Source organism: Schistocerca americana, chromosome 6, assembly GCF_021461395.2.
Source record: "Schistocerca americana isolate TAMUIC-IGC-003095 chromosome 6, iqSchAmer2.1, whole genome shotgun sequence".
NCBI classification, from domain to species: domain Eukaryota; kingdom Metazoa; phylum Arthropoda; class Insecta; order Orthoptera; family Acrididae; genus Schistocerca; species Schistocerca americana.
Window position 1 is genome coordinate 364,370,895 of NC_060124.1, and position 15,934 is coordinate 364,386,828.

At 37.8% G+C, this 15,934-nt stretch overlaps 1 protein-coding gene across 1 annotated transcript in view; it reads left to right on the forward strand.

The window, feature by feature from the left end:
* The window catches only part of LOC124619902 (ethanolaminephosphotransferase 1-like), an 86,628-nt gene that overhangs the window by 31,196 nt on the left and 39,498 nt on the right, over nt 1-15,934 (forward strand). Inside the window, exons 3-5 of the mRNA XM_047146536.1 lie at nt 4,032-4,224; nt 6,298-6,560; nt 14,131-14,288. Coding sequence (XP_047002492.1) covers nt 4,032-4,224; nt 6,298-6,560; nt 14,131-14,288 — 614 coding nt within the window. The remainder of the gene's footprint in view (nt 1-4,031; nt 4,225-6,297; nt 6,561-14,130; nt 14,289-15,934) is intronic.

Here is a 15,934-nt window from a genome sequence, read left to right on the forward strand (position 1 = left end):
TTAGCAGTTCTCAGAATCATACATCCAAGGAGTTTATGTGATACTTCAATACGTCTTTCAGAGATTAATTATATTTCCTTTGAATTATTCTTCTTAATCTCACTCTGGCATCTGCTTTTCTTGCAGCTAATTCTATGTACTTTTTCTACTTTGGCGTACTCCGGAAGGTTATTACTGGACATTTTCCATGATTGGCTGCCAACTGTGTAGTCGAACAATAATGAAACTTTCTACCTACTTACGCACAATACGTTTCTTTTATCTGTACTGTGTGTTATTTACTAGCCCCCGCATCAAGTGACAATTTTCTACAGGTCTTCATGCAGTTTGCTACAGTTATCTGCCATTGGAACTTTCCCATTTACACCAGCATCATCCACAAATAGCCAGACTTGCTTGGAGCTCTGGAAATTACTTTTATATCTAAAGATTTTGTACCATTGAAGAATGACTTGTCATATTCTACCTGCTAGAAAGTTCTGAGCTCGATCCCTGCTATTCTGTTAACTCATATTTTGATCAAAAAACTGCTGTGTCAAACTGTGTTGAATGCCTTCCAGAATTAAAAAAAACTCATTATCAACATGGGTTCCTTTATATCTGCTGCCCTTTTGGGTGTCTTGTGGACAAACTGAATTGGTTGAGTTTTAACAAGATTGGGATTTGCAGAAGCTATGCTGATTCCAACACAAGTGGTTTCCATTCTTCAGAAAGATCATAATTAATTAGCATAAAATATGTTCCAAAGCTAAAACAGATTGATGCACTGTTCCGATGATCTTTCTTGATACCGGGAACGCCGTGCACCTTTTTCCAGCTACTGAAATTCATTCATTTCTCCTGCAATCTACACTAAAATGCTGCTAGAATGAGTTGTTTTATGTTCAGGTAGCTCATAACACCTGGTTGCCTTAACAATTTTAGTTGATTTTTTTATTCCCCTGTTACGCATCTCAAAATCATTTTGACATTTGTGTTGTGATTGTATGGATGAGTGAGAGAACCATACATTACATTCTTTCAATCTTGGAAGACCAAATTTCGTATTTTGGTTTTCTGTGTGATATCTTCCAATTGGGTGCCAGAATGGTCTCTGAGTGACTCAGTAAATTATTTTACTGACTTTTTGTTAGACCATAACTATACAGAATTTTTTGTTAGAATGGTCAGCACAAATTTATTTTTGAATTTATCGATACTTCTCGTGTAATTGTTCTTCCTCACATTTTTTCTTCATTAAACTCTTGTTTGTTAACAAGAGTTTAATTCACTACTGTTGAAACATGTTATGTCTTACCCATCCCTCACAATCTTACTTTCTTCATACAAATTTGAAGTCTATTGTATAGTGCTTTTGAATTTTATCCATTTGTGATACATATATTTGTACCCAGAGACGGATGTCAGATGTTAACCACTCAATCTGGGTGCCTTTATTAATATACATTTTAACAACTGTAATCAGTGATGCCATAACAGCCTTATGGTCACTGATTCCTTCCTTGGCAGCAACTGACTTGAAAAGCTTGGGTCTGTTAAACATGAAAAGATCGAAGAGGTTGTTGTCATAAGTCAGTTCTTCTAACTGCTCTAAATAACTTTCAGAGCAGAGATTCAGAAAAATCTCAAACAAATCATTGTCTTTGTCACTCATATGAATTGTATGACTTCCTTTCTAGAGCTGGAAAGTTGAAATCTCCTCTTATTACAGTAGCAGGATAAGAAATTTACGTGCGTTATTCACAGAGTTTTCTCGTAAGTGTTCTGCTACGGTAGCTCCTGAGGCATGTTGTCCGTAAAAGCATGAAATTACTATGTTTGACCCACCTTCAGTGCTTACCTTTACACAAATTATTTTATATTGAGAATCCATAATAATCTCACTAGGAACTATTGAGTTCTTTATTTCAGCTATTGCACCACCATGGTTAGCATCTAGATTTTGGTGCTTGACCGTTTCTGGTTTCAGCTAGCCTTCTCTTACTTAGCAGTATGTGGACATTATTATTATTATTATTATTATTATTATTATTAATGAGACTAATGGTGGGACCTCACCGAGAATGCTCCTGCAGTTAATACGTAGTTAAAATTTTCTCATCCTGATCTCTATGATGTATGAAGCTGACGTATCAGAAAGCCATCAGCAAGGTTACTCTAAGCCTCCATCTCCCACACCCACCCCTTATATAAAAGAGTGGGCCGTATGTTGTGCACATCTCCCTTTTTTAAGGCAAGAATAACCTCTTATACATTTTCTAATAAAATTTTCAGTGTCTTATGGATCTAAAGGAGAAACAAATTCATCATCCACATGAAGAGCCACAATAAGTATTTCTTTCATAATCAGTGTTCTTAGTGTGTAAGTATAAGTCTGCATCACTTGTCTTGAGTCCTGCTAACTATAGAAAAGCTCCAGAATGAATGTTCCAACATTTTGGAGCTCACTTGGGACTGTACAAACTCTTTTTGAGCCTCAAAATTTATCAGTATTCTTGTTATTGCACTGTTTAATTTCTTCTAGTTTTCCATATAAAAATGCAGTAGGTTCATTTGGCATTGTAATTTACATTTTTCTCATTTGCAGCAACATTGTATAAATTATGTTTAACTTTGATTACAAACATTCCTTTATTATGTTAACAATGTCACCATGGTGATTAACTCTTTAATGACAAGTCATACCTTATATTTGCCTACATTGCCATTATATTTGGATTTTATTCAGAAAAACCCATTTATAAGGTATGGCCCTTGATCTTTTTGGTAAATTTGTCAACGTTCAAGTCTGATATCTTCTTATAACTTCATTTTATTCTCCATAGCCTGTTTGCACCTGATATTGTATTTAATGATTTGTACTCTTTTGTAACCTTCAGGATCCTCCTTATCTTTGACAGTTTACCAACTGTGATGATGGTGTTTTAGTCTTGAGTGGAGTGATTTGTGAAAGCCTTCTTCATTTCTACCTTCATCATTTATATGTTCCAAGTCTTTAGGAGAGTCTCCCTCTTCCTCTGTGGAAGACTTCTTGATTCATTTTCTCAGTGTTATGCAGAAGCAATTCATCTGGTTTTGTGTGAAGGATTTCATCTTTGGAGATGATAACATTATTTTCCCCTGTATAAAATTTCCATAGTGCTCATCCGCATCGTATCCTACAAAATCTCGCTCTACTGCCTTTTTTCCATTGTCCTTTGTCTCTGAAATGGAAATAAACGTAACATGTGGCCCCTATAGTATGTAAGTGCTTCATTTTTGGATTCTTGTCCATCCATATTAATGTGGACTAGTATATTCAAAAGGCTTATTTTCCACTCTGATTTAAAATGTATAGTAAAGTTTCTACTAACAATTAGATACACCAAAAGTAGATGATGAGTTTCACTATTTGGGCTGCAAAATGACACAATGTCCAAGGTAGAGAGGATTTAAAATGCAGACTGGCAACAGCAAGAAGAATGTTTCTGGAAAAGAGAAATTTGTAAACATCAAATACAAATTTAAGTGTGAAGCAGTCCTTTCTGAAGATATATGTATGGAATCTATCTTGTACTAAAGTGAAACATGGAGGATAAGCAGAAGACAACAAAAGCTATTGAGATGTGCAGATACAGAAGAATGTTGAAAATTGGTGGTAGATTGAATAACCGCTAGTTAGTGGAAAAATTTTGTAAAGTTGATATCAAACTAAAGAATAACTTTAATTAAATACAAAAACAGTGTGGACAGTGGTAAATAATTCAGAGTGGTTGGATGGAGAATGAAATGATGGGAAAGGCTATGACAGAAATGAAACACACAATGCAGCTTCAGAGGTTAAAATTCTTGTAACAATAAGAGATTTGAATAATGTTGAAACTGTTTAGGAAATTTAATAGCATTGTTGCTCTTTGTACAATTATAAACACACATTATAAATATATTCTTTCTTTTTATTTTTCAAATTTATGTCTTAGTTATTTTTAATTTTTTAATTTTCCACCTCCAAAGTAAGTGAAAGTAATTGGGTAATGGTCTTTCTGTTTCAGTTTTGCCCAAAATGGATTGCCCCGAATGTTCTGACATTTGCTGGTTTCTTGTTTACTGTATTTAATTTCATTCTGTTTTCTTATTACGACTATGAATTTTATGCGTCAAGTGATGATCACCCAGAAGTTGCTCCCATACCAAGATGGCTTTGGGCAGCTGCAGCCATTAACATTTTTTTAGCCTATACTTTGGGTAAGATAACATTATTTTCATTGTTGAGTTTATTGTCTTTATTTTTTATGAAACAATATTCATAAACAGATGTAAATTATGTAAGGGAGTAAAAAATATAAATAAAAGGAAAATTGATAAATGTATCCCAGGTGAAAATTAAAGATTTAGATGAACTAATGTAATATAAACTTTATGGCATGCAGTTTGTTGTTTTATCATTTTACACTATCATTGTGAAACACTGAGAGAAGGTTGGTTAATTACTTTTTAGTTACCGTGTTGTTATAACAAGAAGTATAAATATTGGACAAATATTCAAATTTGATATGATTGTTTGGAAACAATAGAGTAGTGTAATTTTTATTGAATAAAACAACTGATCACAATTTAATACAAAGGAATCAAAAGTTAGGACGGAGAACAGTACAAGTAGTGCCCATGATTGATGCTCATGTTTCTCGAGATAGCGATAAATATGTTCGAACGGCAAGTATGCAGTAAGAGACAGTCATGCTGATGCTCAGATAAAATGATTTTTTTTAAAATACGTTTGCTACCATAAGTCAACTAAATCATGTGGGTGGCTTTTTCCTCAATGTAAGCAGCTGAATTTTGCAATGAACATAGTCTGTGATGTTTACATATCACTGCCACTTCCATAATGTATCAAGTTTTTGTATTGCATTATTGTTTGCTTCATTTATTCAGTACTTGGCACAGCAGTAAAAATAGAAGCCACACACACAAATGCAAAGAAAGCAACCTAAATATTAAAGCACATGTGGGCTAAGATCACATGATTTGTAACCAGTGTGAATTTATAATTTCAGACATACTCTGTAGAACAGAGATGGGCAATAGATGGCTTGCAGGCCAGATTTGGCCCGCATTTGTTTTTCAGTGCTGTCCACCAAGCGAGGTGGCACAGTGATTAGCATAATGGTCTTGCATTTGGGAGGATGATGGTTCAAACCCACATCTGGTCATCCAGACTTAGTTTTTCCGTGATTTCCCTAAACTTCTCCAGGAAAATGCTGGGATGGTTCCTTTGAATGGGCACGGCCGATGTCCTTCCTCATACTTGACACAATCTGAGCTTGTGCTCTATCGCTAATGACCTCAAGGTCAATGAGACGTTAAAACCAATCTTCATTCCTTCCTTCTCCTTCCTTCCTTTTCAGTCCAGCCCATGGAAGAAATTTGTCAGAGGGGAAGAGCAAAGTGCTGCAGAATTTTTTAACTGTATTTTTTGCGACAGCTGTTGTAAAATGTCATAAGGAAAGAATGCATAAACAAATGTAAACACCTGAAGGTGGGGTAAACATAAATTGAATGTACTCCCAAAAATGCATGTTATGAGGCATAATTTGTTGGCGTGTCATGTCGCAAAAAGGGTGCCATTTATATTGGTGCATTATGATAGAAGTTTGTCTTCATGTATTATGAGCACTGCTGTCGCATCAGTGATGGAGTGACACGCGAGCTTAAGTAAATTTGTGAATCAGACCTGCGGATGTGTTACATTAGAAATATTTCTTTGGGAGCAGATAGACCCTTACTCATAAAAGTCTATAAATAAGTCATCTCAACTCAACTTGATTATTGGAGCAACCTTTATGATTGGCTCATAACATGTGCTTTTTGTGCTATTAAGCCACCTCTTCAATTCCTGTTGACTCTGTTCTATCATGTTTCAGGGAATATATGTTCATTTATTTGTATTATTTCTACTTTCCAGTGGTTCGAGATGTTGCTATTGTAATTATCTTTTGTTTATGGCTTACTGAATGTTACAAAGAATTGTAGTGTTACCTGAAGTAGCCATCAGCACTTAGTTTTCCAGTAGATGATACATCTATATGGTTCTGCTGTTTGAGACTTTTCTTTTGAAGTGATAATGCTGAAACTCATAAATAGTGTGACACCATCCAATATAATGTTAATGGGCCACAGTAGTTACAGTTTCTTAATTCTGAAGGGGATTGAAGAAATGTATGTTCTGCTGGAGCTTTAATTTGTGTGTTTTTTAGTTAATATTAAATTGATGTAATATAATTTTCATTGTGACATTGTTTCATATTAAAAATACAGATGGAATTGATGGCAAGCAAGCACGACGCACTCAAACAAGTGGACCACTCGGAGAACTGTTTGACCACGGTCTTGATTCTTGGAGTGCAGTTCTCATACCAACATGCATGTACTCAATTTTTGGTCGCACAACGTACAGCATTTCTACACTACGAATGTATTATTGTCTATGGAATGTCTTCGTAAATTTTCATCTTTCGCACTGGGAGAAGTACAACACTGGAGTTCTGTTCCTTCCATGGGGATATGATGCTTCTATGCTGGTAACTATTCATTTAAGACAAGACAAATTAAGAGATGTGTTAACAACAAAAAATCGTTACTTTATGTAATAAGAAAAAGCAATGTTACTATCTTTACTGTTTCTAGTCATTTTGTTTGTTGTCTGCGTTCTTCTCTTTTTATTCCTTACCTTACCATGTGTGCATTGTATCTTGACACACCCAGTGGGAGCTGCTTGAAGACAGGAATCTGAAGAAGTCTAAAGAGTTCAAGCCAGTATTGACTTTTTGCCAGTTACTCCCCCCTTAGTTATCAAACAGTGTTGCTTTGTTTTATTAGTATCAAATTTTAATGCTGTGTTTCATTTCACTTTTACACAATTTGCAGCACTATTGAACTTGACTATAAAAACCAATTCCATTTGATTTTAGTTGTATGGAAATTAGTTCATTAGCTCCATGCATTACTTCTGCTTTCAGAGATGTGTGAGACATAAATATGTGTTATGAGAAAGGCTTGTTCCCTCTGAACTGCTTCTTTTCCTTAAGGCAGGAAGGTAACTCTTCCTTGTCCTTCCAGCAGCTCCATTAAAAGTGTTAAGTTACAGTGGACACATTTTAGAAAGAATTGTCAGTTTTGTATTTGTTTGTTCTTTTGCTCCAACCGAAGGTAATTCCATTTTCTGCTTTATAGTAATGTGTTAAATGGTTGTGGAGGGCCGTAATTGCATTGGTAGTTGTTGACAATAACTATTTTGACACTAGTTCACATTTAACACTTGCAAATAACTGTTAAATTACATATAATGTCTTTAACACTTCTGTCGACATCTGTTTTCGTGCATTTGCTCAACATACACTCCATCAAAAAAGTTGTTGCTTTTGTCAAGTACTCACTGCAAATTTGTCAGCCATTTCGAAGAGAAACAAAATACACATTTCAGCCAGGTTATGAACATGTCATCTGTGATGATTATATGTCTCTTCCACATTGTTACATACGTCATTTCTTGAGATCAAATCTGTAGGCTTCATAGGCCAGTCAAGGTGAATAGTGGCTCCAGGAAGTTCCCCATACCACAGAGTAACTGTACAGCTTGATAGATTGGATGTAAAACAAGATGTGGGACAAAGGGCAGAACATCATCAAACACCTTAATACGAGGAGCTAATGATTTAAGTGAATGTCACTACCACAGACAGCACCCTTTTGTCATGTATATAACAGCCTCATAGAGCCACTTTCGACATAGATCACACATTGCATGTAGTCTGAGTATATGGTATATTTTGTTCCAAATATTTTACTTTGTCCTGCCAGAGGATCGTTCAGAAACAGTCAGGAGGACTACTGTTGCATGTTTGTACCAGTCAATGCTCATTGGAAAACAAGTTTACACCATAAGTGGTGCCATATGCCAGCAGTTATTTCTACATGTAGTCATCTCCTCTGTTTTTTTCTCATCTACGCCTACTTTACTCATCGATCACTGGTATTCACTTTGTCTTCATTGTAACAGTAATTTATTAATTTCTCAGGATTTTGTTATCAACATTTCCCCATTGTTTTGTCAGTTGTTCCCAAAAACCTGCATTTGGTTGCAAGAGTTCATTGCATAATGTGAGATAGTCTTTCCTCTGTTAATTGTGTCTTTGAGATATTTAGAGAATAAGGCTCTAAATTGCAGTTAATAAAATTAGTGACAATTGTTTTCTCACATTGTTCATGTCAGGCCTTGATGACTGTTGATGTGATGGAAAAAAGTGAGAATTGTTTTAATGGGAAGACTTGTAGATGAATAAATTCTTCTCTGCTGCGCCCACAGCTTGCATAATTTATTTGTGAACATAAATCATCATTGGAACTATCTGTCATTTTATGGCTGTCAAAAAAAAAACATGAAATTTCACTATTATGTACAGAAAGTAAATTGGTGACCTATGTTAACAACAAAGTACATAAAAGATCTTACATTTGAAGATGGTTCATAGACGTCATTCCATCTAGATGGAAGTATAATACAAGATGAAATCTCATATTCTATTACATACATATAGAATCAGGTGATATATGAATGTAATGTCAACAGGAAACTTTTGTATTGTGCAAGAGAACACTATTGATCATGCTCTCACTTCATCCCAATCCTCCGCCCCAGGGCCAGACGCTGTCCAAATTCAGATGTTGCAGCACATTTCTCTTGCGAGCAAGCACTTTCTGTTTAACACGTACAACCACATCTGGGCAGAGAGTACATTTCCTGGACGTTGGCGTGAAGCCACCATCATACCCATACTTAAGCCCGGTAAGGACAGAAACCTTCCTTCTGGCTACTGCCCCATCTCTCTCACCACCTGCGTTTGCAAGGTGATGGAACGTATGATTCACGCTCGGCTGGTATGGTGGCTCCAGTCTCGCAATTTACTGATGAATGCATAGTGTGGATTTTGAGCAAAGTGTTCTGCAGTTGACCATCTCATCACTTTGTCCACCTGTGTCATGAATGGTTTTCAGCAGAAATCCCAGACTGTGACTGTGTTTTCCGATTTGGAGAAGTCCTACAACACCTTCTGCAGAACTGGTATCCTCCGTGCTCTTTATACGTGGCGCTTCTGTGGCCGCCTGCCCTGTTTCCTTCAGTAATTTTTAAAAGATTGAGTTTTCAAGGTGCGTGTGGGTTCTGCCTTGTCGGACACCTTTATCCAGAAAAACTGTGTGCCTCAGGTGATGAAATCTTCTCGGGCTTCCATCCAAGTAGCTGCATCGAAAATCCGCAACGTTTCAATGAGTGTCATTCTCACCTCTTCTGGCGAAGATGATGAGAATGACGCTCTTTGAAACATCGCGGATTTTTGATGCAGCTACCTGAATGGAAGCCCAAGAAGATCTTCGCCAGAAGAGATGAGAATGACACTCATTGAAACGTCGCGGATTTTCGACACAGCTACCCGAATGGAAGCCCAAGAAGATTTCATCAGCAGTATACAACGGGAAAGCCTACATTCACATGTATGCCTCAAGATTTCGTCCTGATCATCGTCCTCTTTGCTATCGCCATTAACCCTATAATGGCCTGTCTTCTGATGGCATCTCTGACTCCCGTTTTTGTGATGATTTTGCCATCTATTGCTGTTCTCCATGGACTTATTTCATTGAGCAGCATCTTCAGCGATGTCTTGATCATCTTTACTCCTGCAGCATCGACAATGGCTTTCGCTTTTCCACTGACAAAACCATCTGTATGAATTTCTGGTGATGCAGTTGGTTTCTCCCACCATCTATACATTTTGGGCCTGTTGCCCTTCCATTTGTTGAAACTACGAAATTTGTGGGGCTCATGCTCGATAGGAAACCCTCTACTGCTGTGACTTTCTCCTTAGCAGGTATGCATGCCGTTTGTCTGCCATGCGTGGCCACCCATTCTGTGCCTTCTTCTTCGGCGGTTCCTTCGATCGCCAGTATGGGGCACGTCCCTCTTCTCTGTTACCTCCTGGTGTTCGCTTTTGGCACTTGCTACGGTGGCTTAACTTCACACTACCTGCAACTTTCCTGATGGGTGTGAGCCCTTCACGACCTTGGCTTCATGAAGCGGCTCTTGTTAACCTTGGCCTTCATTCGGTTCCTAATTTCTTGGACGACAAGAGACAGTGCTGTGTTGGGTTGCACAACTCACATGTCTCTTCCAGTTGACTCGTACATTGTGCGTGCAGCCAATCCTATTCTTTGGGCCATCAGCTACGTCGCTCTCACCCTTTAATTCTTCTCCGAAGACTGTATCAGGTTAAATGGAATAATATTAACCAACTTTCTATTCTTGAATTAAATCATGTACTCGTAGAATCTTTTCAGTTCAACAATAATATATTTTCAGCTCTCATCCCCAAAGCAACAATTATTCTGCACAAGCTCCAGCAAGCCAACTGGTTTCAAGATAAATGTCAGAATCAACAAAACACCCATACAATTACATACGTGCTGCCTCATGCAGAGCCAAGATGTGAAGTAAGAATCTCTCTATACAAGACACGCTCCATCTGTCTCTGTAACAATCCTCATGACACCACAAACCATGGAACATTATACAAACACTCTTTAACTTTTTGATATAAATTCCAAGGCGCTGCTGGTAACCAGTTGTCGGGGCAGCTTGTCTGACGCAGCTCCTGGCTTCTCGTGGCAGCTGTCCCTCCTGCACACACAGATATGTGTGGCACAGTAAAAAGGTTCTCTCACCCTCATCATTAAAATATCAGTTGTTCAGAGTGGTGGAGAGCCAAGTGTTTCTAGAATTTACCCCGAAATTCTTGAAGTACTACAGTACCTCAGCCCGCTAGTTCCTATATTCCCTCTGATGATCTCTGTGTTGCTGCATGTCAGGTGGTGGTGTCCCTTTGGCATCAACAATGGTCCTCCTTTCACGGGAATAAGCTCCAGCTTATTAAGCCTCTCCCAGCGGCTTGGATGACCTCCTCTTGGCCTTCCTGCCGGGAGGTCATTTTAACTAGACTGCATATTGGGCACTGCCTTTTTAGCCATCATCATTTAATAAGTGGCACTGCCCCACCATTTGGTACACATTGCACCCAAGTTTTAACCGTCCACCACTTCTTGATGGAACGCCCATTTTTTAACTGTTTATGTTCCCACTTGGGTTTGCTGTGAGTGTTATCAGCCGTTTTAGCAAATGACGCGCAGGCTGTTGATCGCGTTTTGCTTTTTATCTGCCAAAGAAATATGCCGAAGGCAATTTAATTTTTACTTTTGGACCTCCTTTTCCGTATGGTGTGTTTTTTAGCACTTTCTCCGTGTCCCTGTTTTTAGCTGTCTGCTCTTATGTCACTTGGGACTGACATATAGTCGTTTTTTAACTCCTCTCTGTCTTTGTGCTCTATATTTTTGACTTGCGTGCATATGACCCTAGTTGTTTTTTGTGCTGTAAAGCAAAACAAAACCAAACAGGAACACTTGATAAAGACACATATGCCGAAACAAGCTTGTCATGGACTTATGTAATCAACAAGAAACGAACAGTTTGCAATTAAGTTTGTCAAAAGTATAAAGATGACTTGTAGATGAATTTGTTTGAGTGAAACAAATATTTATTTTGATTAAAAGAGTAACTATCTAGTCCTAAGGCATTCACTCTGCATGAGCCAAAAGTTCCTAAAAATAACTTCCTTGTCATCTCAAATAAAAAACAGCCCACAGTTGCACTAAATTATGTTTATTTGAAACCTTGACCAAAATAATGAAAATAATAAACTTCCTTGTCCATCCTTTCTTCTGTTTTATTGCGTCACCAGTTCTGGATTACTGCCCTAATTGATAGTACACCATAACTGTTTTAAAGCTGATATCCATTTCTTCAAACAATGGGAAACGTGGGATGTAATAATGATAGTATTATGGGAAGGATAGAGTGCTACTCACCATGTAGAGGAGTCACTGAGTTACAGACAGGCACAAGAGAAAAGACTGCTGTACATCTGAGCTTTCAGCCACAAGACCTTCTTTCAAAGTAGAACACACACACACACACACACACACACACACACACACACACACACCATAACCACTGTCTCTGGCAGCTGAGGCTGGGCTGTGTACGGCAACTGCACCTGATGGGAAAGCACTCTGTGGGTGGTGGGGCTGAGGAGGAGGCGGCGGCTTGGACAGGGAGGGGGAGGGATAGGAGGGTAGTGGTGGGGTGAGTTGTAGTGATGCTTGTGGGAGTTTCGGGAGGTTTGGAGGGGGGGGGGGGGTGGAGGGGGAGGAGAGAAGTAGAGGAGTGCGAAAGACTAGTGGGTGCACTGTTGGAGTAGAAGGCTGTGTAGTGCTGGATTGGGAGTTGGAAAGGGGATAGGTTGGTGAAGGACAGGGACTAAGGAAGGTTGAGGCCAGGGGGGTTACAGGAACAGAGGATATTCAGTGAAGATAAAACATGGGTATATCACTTTGAGCAGTTGAGAAAACACCAGTGTGTGGAATGGGAACAACCCAAACCTCTAGCCAAAAAGAAATTGGAGATTCAATCTCTGCCAGGAAAGTGATGCTCACAATATTTTGGGAGACAATGTCCAATTCTGCAGCATTACATAGAAAAAGGGTCAATAGTAAACAGCCATTGTTATTGTAAAACGATTTGCTATGAATTGAAGCTTTCAGTTGAAAACACTTTCAAAGATTTATTGTCAAACTGCAATTTATTTATTATTTTCCCCTGTGACAATGTGCATCCACATATAGCTGCCCATACTGTTCAGACCCTAAGGAGTACACTTTTTGAGGTGTTGTAGTATCATGAACTTGCCTAATCAGATTTTCGTTTCACTGGTCCACTTAAAGATGGTTTAACAGGTCTGCAATTCATCTCCGGTAAAAAGATGAAGGAAATGATGCATATGTGGCATATTGCTCAGTCGAGAAACTTTTTTCTGGGGGTATTTGAAAGCTTGTACAATGATGAAGCCAGTGCAGTGAATAGAATGTTGACTATTTTGAAAAAGATTTTGTTGTAAATTTTGTATTGTTGTAATAAGTTAGGATAATTTTATGGACAAATTTTTTGAATTACTCTCATATTTTATGCTTTGTGATGGAATGTATGAGTGCTGAGATGATACTAGTCCATCTGCATACCACATTCTACAATCACAATACTAGAACCAATTAAAAGTGAAACATTGATGAGGCTGCCTTTACTTATGCAAAGAAAACAGTTGTTTTCAGCAATGAGGTAGTGGTAGCTGTGAGATAGGATGTTGAGAGTGTTGACTCGTCTGTGCAAAAGAAGTCCACAACTCACAGTCTAGTGGTTAGTGTCACTGCCTGCAGATTGTGGTTCCAGGTTAGATTCTCAGCTGGGTCGGAGATTTTCTTTGCAAGGGGACTGGAGGCTTATGTTATCCTAATTCTTTCGTCTCATCTTCATCATAAAGATATGCAAGTCACCAAAGTGATGCCGAATAGAAAGACTTTCACCAGATGAGGTTTCTTGGCCAGCAGTGCCATACAATTATTTCATTTTGTGCCAAAGAAGGGATAATTCTAGAAAAATTATGTGGTATCTAAGTTGTGCTCCAACGATTTGTGAATTAGTGTTCCCTCTGGTTTTCTCGGCGTGACTGATTAATGTTGTACTTTCAGGTGTGCAGCTGAGTTCTTGTTTCCATTTTTGCACAATGTTTTGTTGACCACCCCAGTTGTCTTCTGTAGGTGCTACATGTTGTGCTATTATGTGTACTCGCTGCCTGGACTCGAACCATACTATGTACACAGTTAATACTCTCAACATTGCAACTCACAGCACCTGAAGATGATGACTGGATCTGTCGTCAGTATATTAGTAGAGACCTTACAACATTTGCTTACAAAAGCAGTTGCCTTGTTTATTTTTAATGCTGAATATAGTGAACTGTATTCCAGTTTTAATATTTTTGAGTTGTAAGTGCTATGTAATAGATATGAAATATGTTTTTGCATTCACATTTTAGTAGTGTAAGACCTCATTTCTAGAAACGTGAAAATTGCATGTTGCCAACATAACAACACAAATATTGCTCTACTATTACAGTTTCAAATTAAAGAGTTTTGTTTTTCTTTTTCTTTCAGGTAGCTATTGTAATATTTATGATAACTTCTATATTTGGCCATGAGCTATGGAACTTCAATCTCCCTTATAACATCTCAGCAGGTCAGACTTTTGAACTGACATTCTACATTTCTGCTCTTGTTTCAAATTTTCCTGTTTGTCTGTGGAATGTCTACAAGTAAGTAAATTTCAACTTATTCTAGTTAATGAGAAACGCCATTTTTAATTTTTTTTCCTATTCTCTGAAATATATCTGTTAGTAATCTGTGCTGTGAGTTTCTGTCTTTCGGTCTGTGTTTTGGCATTTTAAGGGGCTGTATTTTCTGAATTCGGAGATCCACTCTTTTTCATTTCCTGTTTAATTCTGTTTCTATCCATGTATGCACCATGACAACATCTGTTGTTCCATCCCTATTATTTACTTCTGTAAGTGCAAATAAGATGTCTTTTCCATGGCCTCTGACTAAATGTATACTGTTGTCTCAGTATGTTGACTGTAGCCGCCATCCAAATAACATCATGAAGAAGCAGCCATTACCATACAGATGCCTGTCACTGGCAATACATTGTTTGATTCACACAGCTGCTAATTTGCAACAAGTTTGTACGGTTGCCAAGGTTGGCTGGCATATTATGAAGTCTGCAGATTTCTGACAGATGAAGACTATAATGAGAATATGATAACGAGGAAACAGACAGACAATGTTTCCTTTTTGGGGGTGGGAGGGTTACTCTTTTTTGCCCTTTCAGCCATCAGTTCTCCTGCTCTCATGTTTATCCAGTGTCCCTGAAAATCCCCAATCAGAGAGGAAATATTATGCACGCTTTTACCTTGAATATTGGAACCATTCAGTAGCTCAGAATTGAGGAGTAAAAGAAATTAAAAATGGTGCTATAGTAAACCATGGACTATAAATATCACTATTCCCCGAATAGGGGAAAAGTTGAGCAGCTGACATAAAAAAAATAGAGCTGTTGACATCTATGGAGAGAATAGGGTATGAGGCTACAAGGAGAGACTCCAAGAAGCTTCTACTTCTGATAAAAGTGCAAAGGCTTCTGCTTCCATGGCCAGTGTCAATTTGAATCAGTTCCTTTTGTGCACTGGGCTACATCATTTAAAACTAAAATTGATATTATGAACTCTAGTTTTAACCCTCTAAAGAAGAATTTGATCTAAAAGCTCAGCAAGTAATTTATTGTGTCTGTGTACTGTATATGCATGTTCTGTTCAGCAAGTAGTGGTTAACTTCATATAGACCCCAGTATTTAAATTTTTTTAAGAAGCTTTAAATGGTCTTGCTTGGTTGTTAAAATCTAACACTCTTCTGGCTTGGCAAAATGGACTAAGATAAGGGCTCACAGTGGGGTGGGGGGACTCTTCTGGAAAAAATAAATAAATAAGGAGTTGTGAGGTTTTCAACACCCTCTGTTAGATAGGTGTGGAGAAACCACCACGATGGTTTAGATTTTACATTGCTCCACTTGGCTGATAGTCATTAACATAGTTTTTAAATTTGGCACACGTCTTGGATCGCACTATAAATCAGTCCCATGGGGTAACAAATGAGATGTAGTTTTTAAGATTTTTCCCAGTTGGATTGTTTGAACACATATATCCAAATTCAAGGTGAACACTTAATGTGTCAATATGTACAATATTTTAAGAACTGAAATAGTCATGTCCGTTAAGTTCTCTGAGAATAATGGTCTACATTCCAACTTTAATTAGATTAACTCTTGAAATATTGTACAAAGTTAATTAGTCAAGTGATATCTAAGGTTTTCTTGACATGATTGATTAATTGTATACTTCTAGATGTT